Consider the following 20548-nt stretch of genomic DNA (forward strand, 5'->3'; position numbering starts at 1 on the left):
GTCTGACACCCGTAAGACCTTTGTTCATCTTCAGAACACAAATTAAGATATTTTTGTTGTAAGCTGATGGCTGAGAAAGGCTTCAGATAGGCCTCCATTGGCATTCAGTACATTTACACTCACAAGATCCATAAAGGCACTAAAAAAATTGATACAAGCCCATCTCACTAGAGTGGCTGTACAATAATTTTACAATGCGCTAAAATAGTTATTGTACGCATACAAATTTAAATAACGACTTTATCCACCAAATTATTGATGTGAGCTCGACGCATGCGCGAGAATATGACGCAGATCCGCCGTTCGATTCATGACCCGGAAGAGGAGGAGCATCGGCTGCGTCACTATCGCGTGAGTTCACGTCCAAAACCTACACGAAAGACAATGAACGATACACTAAAGATGAACGAAGGTCTTACGGGTGTCCAACGACATGAGGGTGAGTATTTAATTAAATAATTTTCATTTTTGGGTGAACTAACCCTTTAACACACATTAGACTTTGTCTCAGATTAGGCGGTCTTGCCTACAACATTACAACCCAATGTTTGATTGTGTACAGAACATTTTACACAGCTTCCTGAACCTGGGAGAGTACAACACCGGCTATAGACATAGACTACTGCTGCACGTTCTGCTCAAGTCGTGTTTGCAAAGCTGGTTCCAATCGATCGCCTAGATCACCCGCATTTTCAGAATCCAACTCGGGCTTGAACTGATATGGTAAAACCGATGAAGCTGAAGCTCGCAATTATGGTAAGAGGCAATACATTTCCGACACATGCTTGAGGTCTCACGCACCAGGCCTGCTGGCCAACCAGAGCACTCTGAGTTTTTCAGAAGGGAAAACTGGGAAAAGAATGGGGAAAAGGGTACTGCAATAATGTACAGTATGTGCAAAATGTTTTTTAAACATTAAAGCATGTTAACCTGTTCTATTAACCCAAAAAACGAAATAATGAACTTTTAAAATAGCATCATATGACCCCCTTAACATGGAATAACGTTTGTATATAACTTTGAGGGAACCTTGGCAGAATGCTAGGGTCGAAGAAGTTCTGAGAACGCTCCCTCACCTTCAAATTATTATAAAAACAAAGTGAGCAGGCATTTGTCATTACCTTTATTACACTTCATAGTCATGCAAAATCAGGTAAAAATAAAGAGTTGACATACAAAGCAGTCCGTGTCTTTGGGTCCGAAACAGCCTCCTGCACATTCACGGTGGCAGCAGTTACTGACATAGGGACCAAAACAGCGTCCATCACACTGCTCTGCACACACCGTCTTTGTCACTGTAACCGCAAAGACAAAAGTGAAGCTCTCTCAGCATCTGTGGAGTTTTTATTACTTTACTTTCCTGTAAATATGTCAAAAGTCACCAGGACAGCAAAAACCTTAAATCTATTATTTGTCAGACAAACTGTGCAACCCTTCATCAGCCGTGGCACTCTATGGAGCTGGATCCTCTTTAATTATACCTCATTATGTAGAACTGAACCTGCCATCCCCTGCCGTCCCTCTTTTTGTGTCTGCCTCCCACTCATGAGCGCTTCACTACAGGTTGTGCCACAAGTGTGCCAGAGAAGATCAGCGAGTTCCCAAGAGCAATCACTCTAGGTGCTTCAGAATGTTTTTACGTTACAGACAGAACTCATTTAGTTTCAGTGTCTGAAACTCCTTATTGTCTCTTAAACTTTGATATACAGCAATATTCCAATATTTATCTGCAACAAATGCAAGTTATTTTGACGATTAAATAGGAAAGTTACCACATGAAGTGCATTTTTGTTTAATTTGCCAACTTAGGTAAAGCTTTTCAATTTCTACAAATATTATGTTATTGTAAAACAATGCACTAAAATGCAAAGGATAATTTAGCTGTTTGTGCATGCAAAGTAACAAAGCACCATGCCAAAATAGAAATTATCTCCAACTGAAAACATTTGCCTGAAAAGTCTTGTTTGTAGTAATAAAAATAAATAAAAAAATAAAAATTAATCTTGGCTAGAATTAACTAGCTCAGTGGTTCTCAAACAGGGGAATAAAATGCTAAGATTTCCTGTTTATCTCATTCTGCCCAACCTTAAAATAACATTAAAACCGAGCATATATTTCTAACATGCCACAAATACACAACATCCAATCAAAATACCACATCTTTTGTGGTCAAAACTGACAACATTTCCACATTAGCCACATGCATATAGGTTGCATGCAGAGTCTTCCGCCTTAGCAAATCACGCTCCACGACTGCCGTTCTCGTACCTGTAGATTTAAAGGAACACACTGACTTTTTGGGACTTGGGATGTAATGAGTCAACTGAGTGGGGATCCAAATGCAAGTCAATGATCCACAATCGAAGTCCAGAGTACAGGCAAGGTCACAATTCATGCAGGCAGTTCAAACAAACAAGCAAACACAAAACAACAAGGCAGGGAACGCAGGCAAGAGAGTAGTCCAGAGACAGGCAGGTGATCCAAAACCAAGAGACACGAAACATGGGAAAACACTCAGAATTGTAGTGTTAGACCTTACAAGAATTCACAGTGAATAGCAGAGTGAACGTTCTATATAGAACCTAAAAAGGTTCTATCGGTGCTACGTAGTTGGAACCCCTAAAAGGTTAACTGCAAAAAATGCTTTTCTTACTTAGTATTTTTGTCTTGTTTCTAGTCCAAACATCTAAACATTCTTAAAACAAGAAGTATTTACTAGAGAAGCAAAAGTAATTGTCTTATTTTTGGTGAAAAATAACTCAAAATTAAGAGAGTTTTTGCTAAGATAAGAAATGCATTTTTTTTCTTTGGAAAGAAATGCATTTTTTTTTTTTTGCAGTGTTCTATGCAACAATTCACCATGACGTCACAACAGTAATAAACGTTCGTCCGGGTGGCAAAAGCCGAAGCGTTCCTATGGCAACGCTAGTAAATTGCTTGGGTTTCAGACATAGTTAACATGATTATTGAGGGACTGATTAATTCATTTAGGAGATAGCAATACATGACATGCCTAACCCTGCTCCAGTAGATGTAGCGCTAGTTTAATACCATAATTTTTAATTAAGCCTCAGCCCACCATTGAGTAGTTATTTTAGTGACTGTTGCTGTTTGACTTACAATACGTTAGGCTATCGTAGATGGTCTATTCCCCTGTTATCTAACTAAAAAGGCTATGATCATTTTCTGTTGCTCGGAGTCGGATCAGATGGCACAGACTTGAGCTTCAGACGGTCAAAAGGATACCGTGCTGTAGACTAACGTTAGGCATTCACTCAAACTAAACTCGCGGTGATGATCAAACCAGTGTGGTACACGCATCAATCATCCATCAGCCTACAACTATGTTTTGCGTTTCCTATTTCTTCCACTGACATTCGATCAGTAGCCTACATGACACTATAAGTTCGGTCTCTTCCTACTTTTACTTCAGGCAGTGACTGGCAATGAGGTCAATCTTTAAAAGAGATCTAAAGTTTACTAATATTAGTCTCGATTTTCCCCAGCTGAAGATAACTATCCTCTGCTATGATTTTGTAGATGGACCGTTTTGAGAATACTTCTCTGTAACGCCACTTTTGACGATGTCTACTCGCTTTAACCTCCTCACCCAAAGGTTTTGCTGGATATATTCACTTCTTTCTGAATGAAATCGATAAAATCCCACACCTTTTGCTGACGGCGCAACCCCAAACACAACAAGTTTTTGTCATAGTTTCAACTTTAATCAACAACAATGTTCTTAACTCTGTAACCGTTTACAGTAGCCGGCTTATCTCTTCAGTTTGTCAGCAGAATCCGCTCGCGTTCTGCCACCCGGAAGTATCTTGGTGCCGATTGTTTACAAACATTCTGAAATGCCCTATATAGAACCATTTTTAAGTGCCAAAAGGGTTCTTTCTTGTCATTATAAAACCCTTTTAACATAAAAGTCTTTAGAGTATACTCAACTATACTTCTATGTATAACCTTTTAAGGGTTCCAAATACATAGCGCCGATAGAACCTTTTCTTCTAAGAGTGTGGTTTATATAGACTGAGGTGATGAGGCTAATGGCACACAGGTGTAAACAATGGTGGCTAATGAGTCAGGGCAAAGGATTCATATTGAGGTGAGGGAGCCCTCTGGTGGCGATCAGAGGGAGCCCCAGAGGCCTGATTTGTGACAACAGCGTTAAATAAGTCCATACATATCATTCTCATCTCTTTGCATGCCATAACTCTGTCAGACTCACGCACCGCTAGCCTAGCTTAGCACAAAGACTGGAGGAAACGGCTCCATCTAGCTACTGCTTAATAAGTGACAAAATGACACTAACATTTTCCTATTTACATGTTGTGATGTGTATAGTTACATTGTGTATCAAGACTGACAGAAATGAAAAGTTGTGATTTTCTAAACCGATATGGCTAGGAACTACACTCTCATTTCTGCGTAATAATCAAGGAACTTTGCTGCCGTACCATGGATGCAGCTGACTTATCTAACTCTGGGGGATACGCTGAATAAGCTAAAGTCATAAAACGTCAGTGTGTTCCTTTAACAGACTATCTAAAAGACTTTTTATTTTGCAATGAAATAATAGTTCCAAAAAAAAGCCACAGCAAAACTACAGAACTCACAGCTGTGTTTTATGAACAAATCTGTGGCTTTGAACGAATCGTGAAAGTCACTGATTCAAAGATTCGTTCATAATACAGCCACTTGCTTTGTGTGAATACTGACTTACTGCCACCTACTGGTGGTTTTAGTTTAATACTTAAACATTTCACTTTGTTTTTATTTAAAACATTATTAATGTTATAAAGGTATGTATAAAGGTAACAAAAAATGTACTGAAAAGTCAATGTTGATGGCAAACAATGGCAAATAATAATAAAAAAAGGTGTGACTGCAGTCTAAGTGGAAGAGAGGGGATACACAGAAGGATTGCAAATGCTTTAGGAGATACTCCAACCTAAAAGGTTTAGGAACCACTGAACTAGCTAATTCAGTAAATGCTAACTTGCTAATTGGAAACACAATGCTGCGATTCGGTAACTTGAGTTACGTAATCAGATTACTTTTTCAAGTAACTAGTAAAGTAAGGCATTAGTTTTAAAATCTACAACACAATATCTGAGTTACTTTTTCAAAAAAGTACCCCAAGATAATTTTTCACATTTATTTGACTGATAGCTCTCCTGTCCCCATGTTGAGAAAAATGGAGAGTAAGTGCGAACATAATGGTTATTGTAGTTCTAGACTAAATGTGAGCATTTCCTTATCTCACTTGCAAAATAAGACAAAGTACTCCTCAAAATGAATAAAATCAGTCAAATGCAAATAAAACAAGTATTTTTATGCATTTAATCTAGGTTTATTGACCAATGTTTTGCTGCTAACTTTTGATGATTCAGTTAAACCAAAAGCAAAAATGACTTTAGTTTTTCTGTTTTTCTTGGTGAAGTAAGAACTTTTTTCTCCTGCATCCTATTTTCCATTATCCAGAACGGCAGCACAAATTAAAGCTTTGTTTGAGCTGCGCCCTCTTCTGTACTTCTGTAAATTTGCATTTTTACCTCGGCCTGAGGTTTATTATTTCAATTTTGGTGTGAAGAGATCTTTACATTTGTACAAAACTTTTTCTGTTACAAAAAAACAAAGATGAGAAAAAGTAACGCACATGGATCTTTGGTAAGTTGTAAGGAACACTATATGGAGTCCAAACTGTAATTTAAACGGATGATCATTTTTACAGTTTCCCCATTTATATCAGTCAGCAGCTCTTTTGTCACTCAGTCCAGATGAGGGGCCATGTTCTGGCAGGAAAGTGATGTCAAAGACTACCCTCTATGGGTATATTTAACATATACCTGTTCTCAAATGCTCTATTTCATTTATCAGTTGTACAGATATTTTTATTCCATTAGAATGCACTAAAATGTCAGTCACTTCTGTTAGCACAAGTTAACATACTACTATGAATCAATAATACTGAGAAAGAGTCAAAGGTAACATCACACTGAAAGCCTTACTATATTGCAGTTTGTCTGTGTGTTTGTGTTGTTTTGCAAGTTAATTGATAAAGCATGTGTTAAATACTCACAGCTTTGGCACTGATCCTCCTGGGGGCCCCAGCAGCGGCCGTTACAGGAGCGATGACACCTCCTGCCTGTGGGACACATCTTATCGTTAATCCTGAACAACAACAACACTACTTAAATAGCTGTGGGGTTTGTTTCGTACAACGTCCCCACTTGATTTTGTCACAGACTAGATTTATTGACTGTTTTAACTGTTTTGTTGACTGCCAAGAGAGTGCGCTTGAGTGGGACCCTGAGTAACAATATCACTTCAGTTAAAAGTGATCATTTTTAAAAAGAAATTCTGCTATTATTTGAGAGTTGCAAAAATACTTTAAAACTTTGCAAACATTGGCAGTTCCTCATTGTATGCAAATATAGTGATCGTATTGAAAATTCGGTCATTAATTACTTACTCCAATGTCGTCCGACACCCTTAAGACCTCCGTTCATCTTTGGAACACAAATGAAGATATTTTTGTTGAAATCTGATGCCTCAGAAAGGCCTTCATTGACACCAATGTAATTTCCTCTCTCAGGACCCATAAAGACACTAAAGACGTCGTCACCAAGTCCATCTCACTACAGTGATTCTACAATAATTTTATGAAGTGACGAGAATAGTTTTTGTGTGCAAAAACACCTAAATAAAGACTTATATAGTGATGGGCCGATTTCAAAACAAAGATTCAAACTGTTATGAATCAGCGTATTGATTCATGATTCAGATAACCTGCCAAACTGCTGAAATCATGTGACTTTGCCGATCCGAATCATGAATCAATAACGGTTTGAATCTTTGTTTTGAAATCGGCCCATCACTATATAAGTCGTTATTTAGGTTTTTTGGCGCAAAAACTATTATCTTGTGACGACGTCTTTAGTGCCTTTTATGGGTCTTGAGAGAGGAAATGACATTGGTGTCAATGAAGGCCTTTCTGAGCTATCGGATTTCAACAAAAATATCTTAATTTGTGTTCTGAAGATGAACGGAGGTCTTAAGGGTGTCGAACGACATGAGGGTGAGTAATTAATCACAGAATTTTCATTTTTGGGTGAACTAACCCTTTAACTTAAAGTCTTGACAAACTTCTTGATCTATTTTTAATTTCAAATTGTAATGATAATATTGACATATAATAGCTTCTGCTTTCATCCACATCCACAAGTACTGTATATAGGCTATGCATTTATTTATTATGTAATGAAAGTTGACTAAAGACTGCATGTCACTTTTGAGTTTTCATATTGGACATCTCTCGAGGATTTGGAGTGAATGCAATCATCCAGAATGAAATAAATGAATGGACATCAGAAAATACGTTGAAAGATTCAATTTACAGAGTTCCGTCTCATGTCACAAGATTTAAAATAAATGCAGTTCTTTTGAACTTTTTAATCATCAAAGAATCCAGATGAAAATGTATCAAGGTTCCCACTAAAATATTAAGCAGCCCAACTGTTTTCAACATTCATAATAATTATAATAAATGTTTTTTGAGCAGCAAATCATCATATTTCTGAAGGATCATATGACACTGAAGACTGAAGTAATGATAATGAAAATTTAGCTTTGCATCACAGAAATAAATTAATTTTTTAAATACATTAAAATATAAAACAGTTATTTTAATTTGTAATAATATTTCAAAATAATTTTGTTTTTACTGTATTTTTTTTTTTAAATCATAAGATACTTTTTTTCCATCCCCAAACTTTTGAACAGTACATGATTTAAAAGTTGCATAGTATTTTTAGGCATTTACATGTAAATTCACAATTTACCAATATTACAGTATTGCTGTAAAACTTTAAAACATTTTTACTAATGTCTTGTTTGTTACAGGTTGGAATTTAGCATGACTTTTTTTTTAACAGACACACCTATTTCAAAGACAATCCATGAAAAATATCAATTATTATAAATAATTGAATAAATTAAACATATCCAGACACTCACATGTGCTGCCACTGTTGTTTGAGGGCACAACCAGAAGTTCAGAACGCGGGTTCTTGATGATGTCTTGCCAGTGGATGGTGTCAGCATGGCACAAGAACTTGTTCTGGTCCACATACACACCTCCATTCAGGATTTCTACAACAGTAAATATTGTAAAAGGGGGTGAATTAGGAATCATGTTCACAACAATATTACCATTTAGTCTATTTCACAGCATAAACAATGTTGTTTGTGCATATCAAAGACGGACAGTTCATTCAAAGGTCATCCCAATAACCCTGACTTCTCTATGAAACCAGGTTATGATTTATAAATCAAAATGCAATGAAAATAATCCCTCTTTTTAGAACAGGATTGAAGAATGAAATCATCCAAGTTAAGGAGCTTATAAAAGATCAAGCAAGATTATGAGCATATCAATGTGTCTGTAGAGATTGGGAGCATATGCAGTGCAGGTAGTATATTCAAGCTGATAGACGACACATCCCTTTCAAATCCCTCTCTCCTGTTCCCCTGTAACAAATAATACTAGGTTTAGTGCTCCAATGAACAGCCTCAGTAACTGAGAAATCAGACATTGTGTTCTGTAAGACTGCTTAAAAAAATTCACAAACGTATGACGTAGAACTGTTTGGTTCATAGTCTTCAACAACCTTCTTATGAACGAGACCATAGCTATTTAAAATGGGTTACGGTTTCATTCGCTCTTGAAGGGAAACAAATAGGAAGTTAATGAAGCGGTATTATTATTCAGACGCTGGCTACAGCTTCATAATCAACTAATGTAACTTTATAAGTTACATGGCTGGACAGTTCTGTTAGAACGCCTCAGATCTGCACAGGGTTTGTTTACTGAACCTACACAACTGATTAGATCTCAGTATTAAAGCTTCAGCAAACATCATCTAGTACCTACTGTTTCTTGTTTTTAATTGCTAAGCCCACAAAGAATGGATAAAATTTATTAAAATGGATCTGCACACTAGAATAAAATTAGCTGGATCTTTCAAAAATACACAAATTGTTATCTATAAACATTGTGACATTTTATAATTGCACAACTCTTATAACAAATGTTTTTAAGCAGCAAATCAGCATATTAGAATGATTTCTGAAGGGTCATGTGACACTGAAGACTGGAGTAATGATGCTGAAAATGTAGCTTTGCCAGCACAGGAATGAATTACATTGTAATTACATAATGCAACTGTCACCGTTTTCACCTGCGTGTGAACCAGACAGTTAACTGGAGCCATATAGCCTAGAAATCTAGACGCACCCTAGCGGCAGCAAATTTAATCTGCCCGCGAGTGTCGTCTAGCAACTCTCAATACCCTTCTGAACTGTATTCGCCTAACTCTTGCCAGGCCAATCACATCGTGTATAGAGTCGGTGGGCGGGGCCATAATGACGATGGCCGAGTTGCGTTTGCGTGCTTCTAGTAAACACAGAAACTGGCGAACGGCGGTCTTTCGAATCAGCTCTGACCGCGACTTTGGAAGACTTGTAGTTAAGCTTTTCTCTGAGAAAAGAACAAAGAACGGCACTGAAGTCATTCTTAAGAAGGGAAGATGTGTTCGGAGTTTTGCTGACCGGATACGGCGAATGTTTAATCTGTCAACTAGCTCTGCTTCACCTTCATTGCTCTGGTTGGTGTAGCGCTATCCTATCGCGTGCAGAGGGAGTTTGAAAGACAACCGTTTATCCCGCCCCTCAGATTGAGCCCTGTCTATGGTGAGTTTCCAGACCAAACATCTTGATGTGGGTCTGGCTTGTCAGGCTAGGAGCCATTGACTTAGTAGGAAAAAAAATACTATGCAAGTCAATGGTTCCAGTTAACTGTTTGGTTACTGACATTCTTCAAAAAAATCTCCCCTTGTGTTCTGTTGAAGAAAGAAATTCATACAGGTTTGAAACAACTTGAGGGTGGGTGAGTAAAGGATGACAGACTTTTCCTTTTAAAGTGAACTATCCCTTTAAAGATTTGACATATTGCATAAATCATATTTGACTGAAATGCTTGTATTGAAAAATGGGCTGTATTTTCAACACAGTCTCACCCCTACTCGTCAAATGTTGCCGAACGGTCAAGGGACCCTGTCGTCAGCTGTTGACGCACAGGGTACCCCTAAATCGCCATTTTTCGACGTACTGGGTAATCCACTGATTTCAATGAAAAACCTAGGACGTCATAAACAGACGTGTTGGGCATGTGCATGTTATCGTCATGATGGAATTTATTGGGTTATAATTTTTCCATTATGACATGTTGGAGTGTGATTCTCAATTTAATCAGCCAGCACAATTGTATTTACATTTATTTACGCTATGATACACGTTTGAAACAGTAGTCAAACCCCACCCCGCCCTAAACCTACCCATTTGCGTATTATATGATATAAAACACAGGCTGTAACAGACAACAGGCACACTTTATTGAAAAAGTCCAACTATTCCGAGGCCAAACGATTGAATTGTGCGAAGAAAAGACCCAAAAGCAATCACCGTCTCTATCCGCGGCGCGCGGCGCGCGGCCCGCGCCCGTGCGTCACACTGAAGACGCCACAGGTAAGACCCCTCGGCGTCACGCGATGGACGAACTGGGAACCCAATTGCTTTCAGTGGGAAACCTTTGGCGTCAACATTAGACGGCAATTCTATCGGTATGAAATCGCGCTGAAGAAGTCTCATTCAGAACACATCGCGATGTTTGGCATCAGATCACGTGTGCCACATGTTGGTGAGTAGTCATACATATTGTCCTAATATTTGATATGAAGTATTTTCTGCTTGTCGTTATCGATCATGTTCAGTCACTGCATTGTATCTGTCATCATCTCCACTGAGGCTTTGCATTTCTTTCCTTTCTAAATAAACACACCTTGCTAATAGGGTAATTTAACACTGTCACGTGACGTGCTATAGACCTTTAAACAGTTGTTAATATTTAATAATAATTACTAGTGTAGTTCCAACGTGGCATTTGTAGTAGAAGCACAATAAAATAAAATAAAACAACACTTGCCATGCGTTTACCACAGTATTGGTAGTTTTAATGTGATATTTGTTGTAAATAAACAGTAGCCACAACAATTACCATGCTTTAAATGCATTTTAATGTAAAATCCAAATATTGTTATTTAAATAGTATACTTTATAATGCTATATATTGTATATTATGACTTTTTTCTCTCTTTCTTTTTTTTTTTTTTACCTGAAAAGACCAAAAGGGCCTCTCGGACTCAGTCAACCCATTCTTGTTTGTGGAGAAGTAACGGAGAAAACCGAAAGCTGAAACAGCAAATATTTGTAATGGTATGTATGAGTTGGTTTGAACCCTTTATCAAACATTTTATTTAGCATTTGTTGTTACTTATTCTTACAAATCCTATAGCTCAATCAGTAAGAACATATTCCCAAAGTCTTAATAATTCACAAGATTTAACAAGTTGTCAAATTCGTATGATTCTCGTACATATAGCTCTGAAAAAAATTAAGAGACCACTTAACATGGATTTCTAAATGTTAAGTGGTCTCTTAATTTTTTTTTCCAGAGCTGTATTTGTATATGAAGAGTTCAGATGCAAAAGCCTCAAAAAGCCACTTCGGTCACATGACATCAGATATTCGATTATTTTTTCTTAATCAGATCAGTTGCAATGTTTATAACGTCCCGTTTGCATGTAAATAATTTATGTGACCACAAAATCAAGTGAGTTATCTACATTTTCAAACAAATTCATATGATATAGCTTGCTATTATATACTTTTAATAATGGGAATGCACACATATCTGTGAACTTACTAAATAAATGTATTTAACATTTAATTATGCAACGTTTTTTACAGAAATAAATCCTACAGTTATGTATAAACTGACAACATCATCATCATGTCCTGTCCTGGGCACCTTGGGCAACATGTGTCCTCCAACATATTCGATCTGTGGCCACGTTTTCACATCTTCTCATGGAACACCGGCATTGAGGTCTTCGTGAAACATCGGTCTCATATCTTCCTTGGTTTTCCCTGTCTCGTGCGTCCTCCTGGTGGTGTCCACTTCATAAGTGTTTTTGGGTGTTGTTGTTTGGGCATACATGGGACATGTCCAGTGAAGTGCACCCTTTGCTCTGTCACAGTGTCTCAAAGTCTTCACATGGAGTCTGTAGAGTCTTATGATCTCTTTGATATATGCAGAACCAATATTCATAAACTGTTCTTGATGTCTGCCTATGCCTTTATCATCAGGAGTTTTAGTGAAGGACATATCTATTGCCATCCACTAGTTCTAGTCATGCATTGACTTCATGATGCTATAGTCCATGTATATTTCTGCATTTGTTGTTTGTTTGAACAAATGAAGATAGTGAGAGTTAATACCTTTGAAATCAATAATTATTCATTAAAACTTTTATTACAATGGTCACTAAAGTACATGTCCACCATAACTACCTCTATCATTATTTCACTATCATTATATCACTACCTTGTTAATGTAACTGTAACATGAATGTACTTTATAGAAGTATTTTCTTACTGAAAATGGTTAACATTTACAATAATCATCAACTATTTTAATTGGCATTTAATTTAGTTACAATAAAAGTGAACAATAATCGCAAATATATAGTATTAAAGTTTAGAATGTAAAATGTTCTTTTTTTGCCTATATATATATATATATATATATATATACATATATATATATATATATATATATATATATATATATATATATATATATATATATATATATATATATATATATATATATATATATATATATATATGGGCACTACATTTGTATTTAAACTGTTTGACATTAAATATTGGAATATGCTTACAAAATTCTGTGCATTCATTGTGCTTTTGTTATATTTGTTTTAATTCCAAGAGTTCAGATTGTAAAGGATGGCTTAAAGAAGTTTATGCTTGTAGACCATTGCATAGAAAAAGGTTTCTCTTTCAAATATATTTATTATGCATCAGTTTAACCACACAAAGAAGACTTTCGTTTTAAAATGTGAGTTTTATTATTTAATTAGAATAAATAAATATTTAGCAGCCTAAATATTAAATATTTAAGGAATCTACCCCTTCAGTTGAACCGGATGAGATGTGATATAATTTACCATAAATGGACAAGGAAGTGTGACGCCTCTGTTCAGCTGGGTTGTCATTGGCTGTGACTTTATCGCAGAACGCGCTGTGATTGGACTATCTGTTTTAACCATATAAAACGGCGTTTCATGTTACAAAGTATGTTTTGGTGTTATTATTACGTCAGTTATACGTTAAACTAACTATAAAGTGTCGCTATGTTGTGAGAAATGACTCCTTTACTGAGAACCCAACCCTAACCCTAAGCATTTCAGCACACTTCTATGAACTACAGCGCCATGTTTCCCATTGCATTGATACAATGACAGATATATGGGTAATGTAGTTTAAAAGGTTTCATAATGAAACAATAAATGTTAAGTAAATTACATATTTAATGGACAACTGGATATTAAAATATGTTCATTGTGTAAACCTTTATGACATATATGAGGGCCAAGCTGAAATTGTATATTTTACTGTGAGCACTTTTAAATAAACCTTTATGGCAGCTTTCCATATATGTCTGAAAACTGTGGCCAACATTATTTAGTAAACATTGCATATGCAGTTGTCCTGCCAATTTTCTCTGTGATACGCTAACCAGACTTTGAGTTAAAGCCATTTGAAATATGCTTTTTTTTTGCTCTTCCAGGGGCCACTACTGGGTCCCTGGAGGTGTAAGGGCAGTACAACATACACAGATCTATTCTCCTCATCACGTACAACAAACTTTGAGTCACATTTAAATATCAGAGTATTTTGTCTTTTCTATTCTAACGTCATGCTTGTGTACAGGTTTTGATATTGTAAGACCATCTGATGAAATACAGAAATATTTGAAAGAAATGTTTTAAAATAATAATTATTAAGTTTTCTTTTCTTTTATGGATAAACACTAATAAATATAATGGATGAACCTGCAACAACTTGCCATTATCCACTTTCCAGAGTAAACAAAAACAATTTATATTATTTACACTTCATTATTACTATTAAATATAGGACAATGCACCATTAAGTAAAATAACAAGAGACATTGTCACAATTTCATCTACACCCTCTTCACGTACCTGGCATCGAAAATGTGCATGCTTTAATTCTTATTGCAGTAGTAGATGTACCAGAATGATCAACATGGATCATCTTCAGTTAAGCTTGAAGTGTTTGTAATCCTTCCCTTTATTTCACTGAAAACTGACATACTTGTCACAGCATGCAAGTATACAACTTTTTGGAGCATTGTACCAAATATAATATAACCAGATAAAAAATGTTTACTTCTCAAGTAAAATATTCTTGGTAATTAATAAGATAACCTAAATAAACTGGTTGAATGTGTATTTACTGTACCAAACACCATACACAATACTCACCATACTTTATCACTCAACACTTTATTGGAGGATACAGTATACAGTTAATAAAGTAGAATAAAGTCAAATAAGATTCAAGATAAATAAAAATGGGTTTTAAAAAACACATTAACATCATATTAATCCATTCACAGCTGCTGAAGCCACACAAATGAATGCCACATAATCCCATCCAGTCAACTATGATACAGAAAACAGATTTGATATAGTGTTGGAAAATAATGATTCATTATTACAACTAGACTGGTTTCTGTCTCTTCCCTCTATCATGTTCATGTTCTTCTTCTTCTAAACAGTTCGCCCACTTGTACCCTACAGTATAATCAATGTACAGATGATGTGATCACTGATGTTGTGTAGCCTTTTCTCAACCAGAGGAAGAAGTCGTATAATCCGGCGTTCTCCAGTCCTGGTCTAAAAGTAAAACAACAAACACAATTCAGATTAAGTTTAATGTACAGTCAGGTTAACCTATGTTCTTCAGTAAACTCTCCACCTCAAAATGGGCAGAAATGCCAATTCCTGATTTAAATTTACAAAGCAGCAGTCAGTACATAAAATAATATACACATTGAAGCATTATGTATAATATTGCAGCCCATAATATTAGCCAAGTACTGAACAAAAACTAATTTACCCATATCAACAGCAACCTTTTAAACAGTAGATCTTTTATAAAGATCTTTTAGAAAGGCATGGTCTCTTCTGAGCCTTTGTCAGTGATGCTAGATTTCTTTAGTTACTTGTTTCAAGAGCATCACTTGTGATAGCCTTTACAATATAAAATTGTTCAAATACTGCAATACAACTTTCATGGACAGAATTAAGAAATAGGTACCCAGGCACCAGACTTACCATGCTTATGAAGCACCCATGGCCATGTATAGTTCTCAGAGAGCAGAGTTTTTGCCTCTTGTATTCCTCCTTGGCAGCACATCTTTTTCCTGTAGAATTTGTGCCTTCTCTTGCTATCCATCTTAAAACACAAATGCAATGTGTTTAGTCTGTGGAGTATAAGGCCTTGTTTCAAGCCAAAGAACTAACCAGATATTACACATAATTCAAAGAACATTTACTATTTGATTCCTAATATGTCCCAACTCATTATCTTCTAAAGCTACCCAGAACCATCCATGGTCTACAAAACAGGAATACATGGAGTTTATAGTTTATAACAACTAAATGCTTTTTCCCACACTTGTCTGCTTTTATCTAAGACAAACAGACGGTGCAGTTTTTAAGAACTGAAGGCCAAAAGTGTAATAATAATTGTATCAAAAAGGGAAAACAAATATTTACCATTTTAAATAAATTCAAGATACAGAACCTCATTTGCTTATTTTAGGAGTTATTAAAAGATTTAGACATGAATAATGGTACGTATTTTATCAGAGTAGAAAGAATGATCACTGTTGAAATGAATAGTCCTTTGAGAGATCAACATCAAATTTTGTACTACATATTACAGCATTGCTTCAATACAAGACATACCAATGGACTTGCGCACTTTTCTGTCTTCTTCGGGCACAAGATGTCCATCTTCCTTCCTCACCCTAAACAAATGACTTATTTTCTTAGCTTGCTTCGATATAAGGTCTGGTCTTTCTTCTCTTCTGTAAAACAAGAAAGTCTCACTTACTCTGTGCAAATACTATTGTTTTTAAAACATATAAATTAAGACAGTTACAATAAAGTTAATTTACCATAAGATTAAGGTGAGCATTTGATGAGTATATATACTAAAAACTGTATATACTTTAGTATACTGATACTGATAATATTCAACTTTACCTGTGAAGGGCTGATTATGGCAAGATTCGCTGAGAATCACTAGAAGCTCTTGTGAGGGTTGACTCTTAAAAGAGCTGTTGAGTTTGATATTGTAGAGATCTTTTAAACAAAAATAAATAAATAAAAGTAATCTGCAAGTAATCCTGCAAGACAGAAAGAAAGAGGAAATTGTATTACATTGCATGCAAGTTGTGAGTTCATACATAACTGTTTCTTGCTGTAAAAAAAACGTTGCATAATTAAATGTTAAATACATTTATTTAGTAAGTTCACAGATATGTGTGCATTCCCATTATTAAAAGTATATAATAGCAAGCTATATCATATGAATTTGTTTGAAAATGTAGATAACTCACTTGATTTTGTGGTCACATAAATTATTTAAAAAAACGGGACGTTATAAACATTGCAAACGGGACGTTATAAACATTGCAACTGATCTGATTAAGAAAAAATAATCGAATATCTGATGTCATGTGACCGAAGTGGCTTTTTGAGGCTTTTGCATCTGAACTCTTCATATACAAATACAGCTCTGGAAAAAAAAATTAAGAGACCACTTAACATTTAGAAATCCATGTTAAGTGGTCTCTTAATTTTTTTCAGAGCTATATGTACGAGAATCATACGAATTTGACAACTTGTTAAATCTTGTGAATTATTAAGACTTTGGGAATATGTTCTTACTGATTGAGCTATAGGATTTGTAAGAATAAGTAACAACAAATGCTAAATAAAATGTTTGATAAAGGGTTCAAACCAACTCATACATACCATTACAAATATTTGCTGTTTCAGCTTTCGGTTTTCTCCGTTACTTCTCCACAAACAAGAATGGGTTGACTGAGTCCGAGAGGCCCTTTTGGTCTTTTCAGGTAAAAAAAAAAAAAAGAAAGAGAGAAAAAAGTCATAATATACAATATATAGCATTATAAAGTATACTATTTAAATAACAATATTTGGATTTTACATTAAAATGCATTTAAAGCATGGTAATTGTTGTGGCTACTGTTTATTTACAACAAATATCACATTAAAACTACCAATACTGTGGTAAACGCATGGCAAGTGTTGTTTTTTTTATTTTTTTATTGTGCTTCTACTACAAATGCCACGTTGGAACTACACTAGTAATTATTATTAAATATTAACAACTGTTTAAAGGTCTATAGCACGTCACGTGACAGTGTTAAATTACCCTATTAGCAAGGTGTGTTTATTTAGAAAGGAAAGAAATGCAAAGCCTCAGTGGAGATGATGACAGATACAATGCAGTGACTGAACATGATCAATAACGACAAGCAGAAAATACTTTATATCAAATATTAGGACATAATATGTATGACTACTCACCAACATGTGGCACACGTGATCTGATGCCAAACATCGCGATGTGTTCTGAATGAGACTTCTTCAGCGCGATTTCATACCGATAGAATTGCCGTCTAATGTTGACGCCAAAGGTTTCCCACTGAAAGCAATTGGGTTCCCAGTTCGTCCATCGCGTGACGCCGAGGGGTCTTACCTGTGGCGTCTTCAGTGTGACGCACGCGCCGCGGATAGAGACGGTGATTGCTTTTGGGTCTTTTCTTCGCACAATTCAATCGTTTGGCCTCGGAATAGTTGGACTTTTTCAATAAAGTGTGCCTGTTGTCTGTTACAGCCTGTGTTTTATATCATATAATACGCAAATGGGTAGGTTTAGGGCGGGGTGGGGTTTGACTACTGTTTCAAACGTGTATCATAGCGTAAATAAATGTAAATACAATTGTGCTGGCTGATTAAATTGAGAATCACACTCCAACATGTCATAATGGAAAAATTATAACCCAATAAATTCCATCATGAAGATAACATGCACATGCCCAACACGTCTGTTTATGACGTCCTAGGTTTCTCATTGAAATCAGTGGATTACCCAGTACGTCGAAAAATGGCGATTTAGGGGTACCCTGTGCGTCAACAGCTGACGTCAGGGTCCCTTGACCGTTCGGCAACATTTGACGAGTAGGGGTGAGACTGTGTTGGTATTTTAATGATCTAAGCACATGGTCTAAAGCGCACTTTTGCTAGTTTAATGACGGGAGAAATGGCGGGCGGGCCAGGGGGTTGTCCCTATTCTCTTAATGAGTAATGGGTGTGTTTTGGATGTAACGTGCAATACACCAATCAAAGTGTCATCTCCCATTCCCTTTAAAAGCCTGTTGGGCTTGCACCATGGCGGATTCACTATTTACATGCACTGTAAAAAATTATATGTTCAATAAGTTATGACAACATGTTTTTACATTGTTTTAACTCATCAAAATAAGTTAAGAAATGTTAAACTGTTTTTATAAGTTATAAAAGATGTAACTCATTTTTTAAAGTCAGTTTAACATAATCTAAGTTGAAATAACTTAAACATCCAAGTCGATTGGACTGCAAAAGTTCAAAATGTGCCTTTTTTATTTTTTTATTTTACATACAAGTAGTTTAAGAGTGCATTCTTAAATTACACTCTAAAAAATGCTGGGTTAAAAAACAAGTTGGGTTGGTAATGGACAAACCCAGAAATTGTGTTGTTTGAACCCAGTGAATGGACCCATTCAAACAACACAATTTCTGGGTTTGTTCATTTCCAACTCAACTTGTTTTTTTTTTAACCCAGCATTTTTTACAGAATATAGACACCCTCATCCATCCCTGTCAGTTTAAATACATGTGTGTATTAGCACGATTGGTCAAATAATTAGTCAATTTCATACGTCATTCTGATACATGCAATGATTATGACATGTAGGCATTTGTATATTTATGTACAATGCATATATACGTATGTACATTTTATTCCTTTAATTTTTCATATTTAAAAATGTGTCCTTCACATCCCCGTCTGTGTAATAAGCAGAGTGTTAGCGCATTGTGCACCTGCCTATATAGGTGCATATTACTAAAACCAAAAAATAGTATGCTATTAACAACAATGCGCCTGAACACACCTCGTTTACAGACCAGCATGCCCATGGACACACAAATGCACACAAATGCATTTGCTATTTAAACAACATGGCACTGGACATGAAAATGATAAGTGCACTGGGCTGAAGCAAGCAAATAACTCTTGCGTTGTGCCTGGCACCGCATTGCACCAGATATATGATCTATATGTTTTATATTGTTTTTTTGTAGTGACTTCAATCCATGTATTTTAGGTATGAGAATGGCATGTTAGTATGCATGTTTTAGGAGTATAAGGCCCTAAGGTAAAGGGTACTGACCCAAAGACAAGCTAAAGGTTGAATTTATGCACATTTTGACTCAAAATCTCAAATAAACTAATTGAACAGCATTACTAGATCACCATGTCTCAGAACACTCATCCCTGCATTCAAAATGAACCCAGGAGTGATCAAGGGTATTTAAACATGACAAATTCACTTCCTTTGAGTGAAAGTGAAATATTCCAATTTTCTTTCAGCACTTCCGCGATGATGGAAGTGGAGTGTTCAGGGGGAAAGGTTGAGACTGTGAATGGAACAACAGACCATATGAATACATTTTTTAAAGAGTCACTTTTGACATTCACAGCTGGAAACCCAGCCTGCATGAGAAACACTTCACATCATTAACATATTTTTGATGAGTTCATCTGCACACAATCCACAAAGAAGGTGGCGAAAAAGCAGGGATCCATTCAACAACAATTGCAATAAAGCTATATTCAAATGAGAACGCTATCAGTTTGAGAGCTTACGAATTATAAAGTGCTTTTGAAGAAAAATTAAAAGAGGGGAAAAAAGTTGAGCCAATCAAAATGTTTAAAAAATATATATTATGGAGTCATCTGAAGGGCAAACACTCATCGCACATACTGCAGTCCTTATCGGCCGGAGAAATTGAGCGACATTATGGCACCCCTATTAACGTTAACTGCCAGCCTTCATCTGTAAACATAACTCAATCAATTCAATGGCACAACTAAACCATCTGTCAAAGCAGAGCACAGTGCAATGTTTCACTAAAAAATTGTAGAAAAATATATTGAAATCAATATATGAACTGAAAAAGCCCTTAACACAAACAACAACTTATTAACTTTGTTGTAATTATAAACTATTAACTTTATAATACTTATGAACAATAATCATTAACAAGCATTATATGGCAGAGACCGATGATTGTAGTAAATGTAAATAATATAATATAATATAATATAATATAATATAATATAATATAATATAATATAATATAATATAATATAATATAATATAATA

General features: G+C 35.7%; 1 protein-coding gene across 1 annotated transcript in view; it reads right to left on the reverse strand.

Annotated features, from left to right (window-relative positions):
* si:ch73-383l1.1 (receptor tyrosine-protein kinase erbB-4) overlaps positions 1–20548 on the reverse strand; it is a 251255-nt gene that overhangs the window by 52013 nt on the left and 178694 nt on the right. The window contains exons 4-6 of the mRNA XM_067442180.1: positions 8026–8160; positions 6089–6154; positions 1177–1295 (exon numbers count right to left, since the gene is read on the reverse strand). Coding sequence (XP_067298281.1) covers positions 1177–1295; positions 6089–6154; positions 8026–8160 — 320 coding nt within the window. The remainder of the gene's footprint in view (positions 1–1176; positions 1296–6088; positions 6155–8025; positions 8161–20548) is intronic.

The sequence above is a fragment of the Pseudorasbora parva genome, chromosome 4 (genome assembly GCF_024679245.1).
Source record: "Pseudorasbora parva isolate DD20220531a chromosome 4, ASM2467924v1, whole genome shotgun sequence".
Lineage (NCBI taxonomy): Eukaryota > Metazoa > Chordata > Actinopteri > Cypriniformes > Gobionidae > Pseudorasbora > Pseudorasbora parva.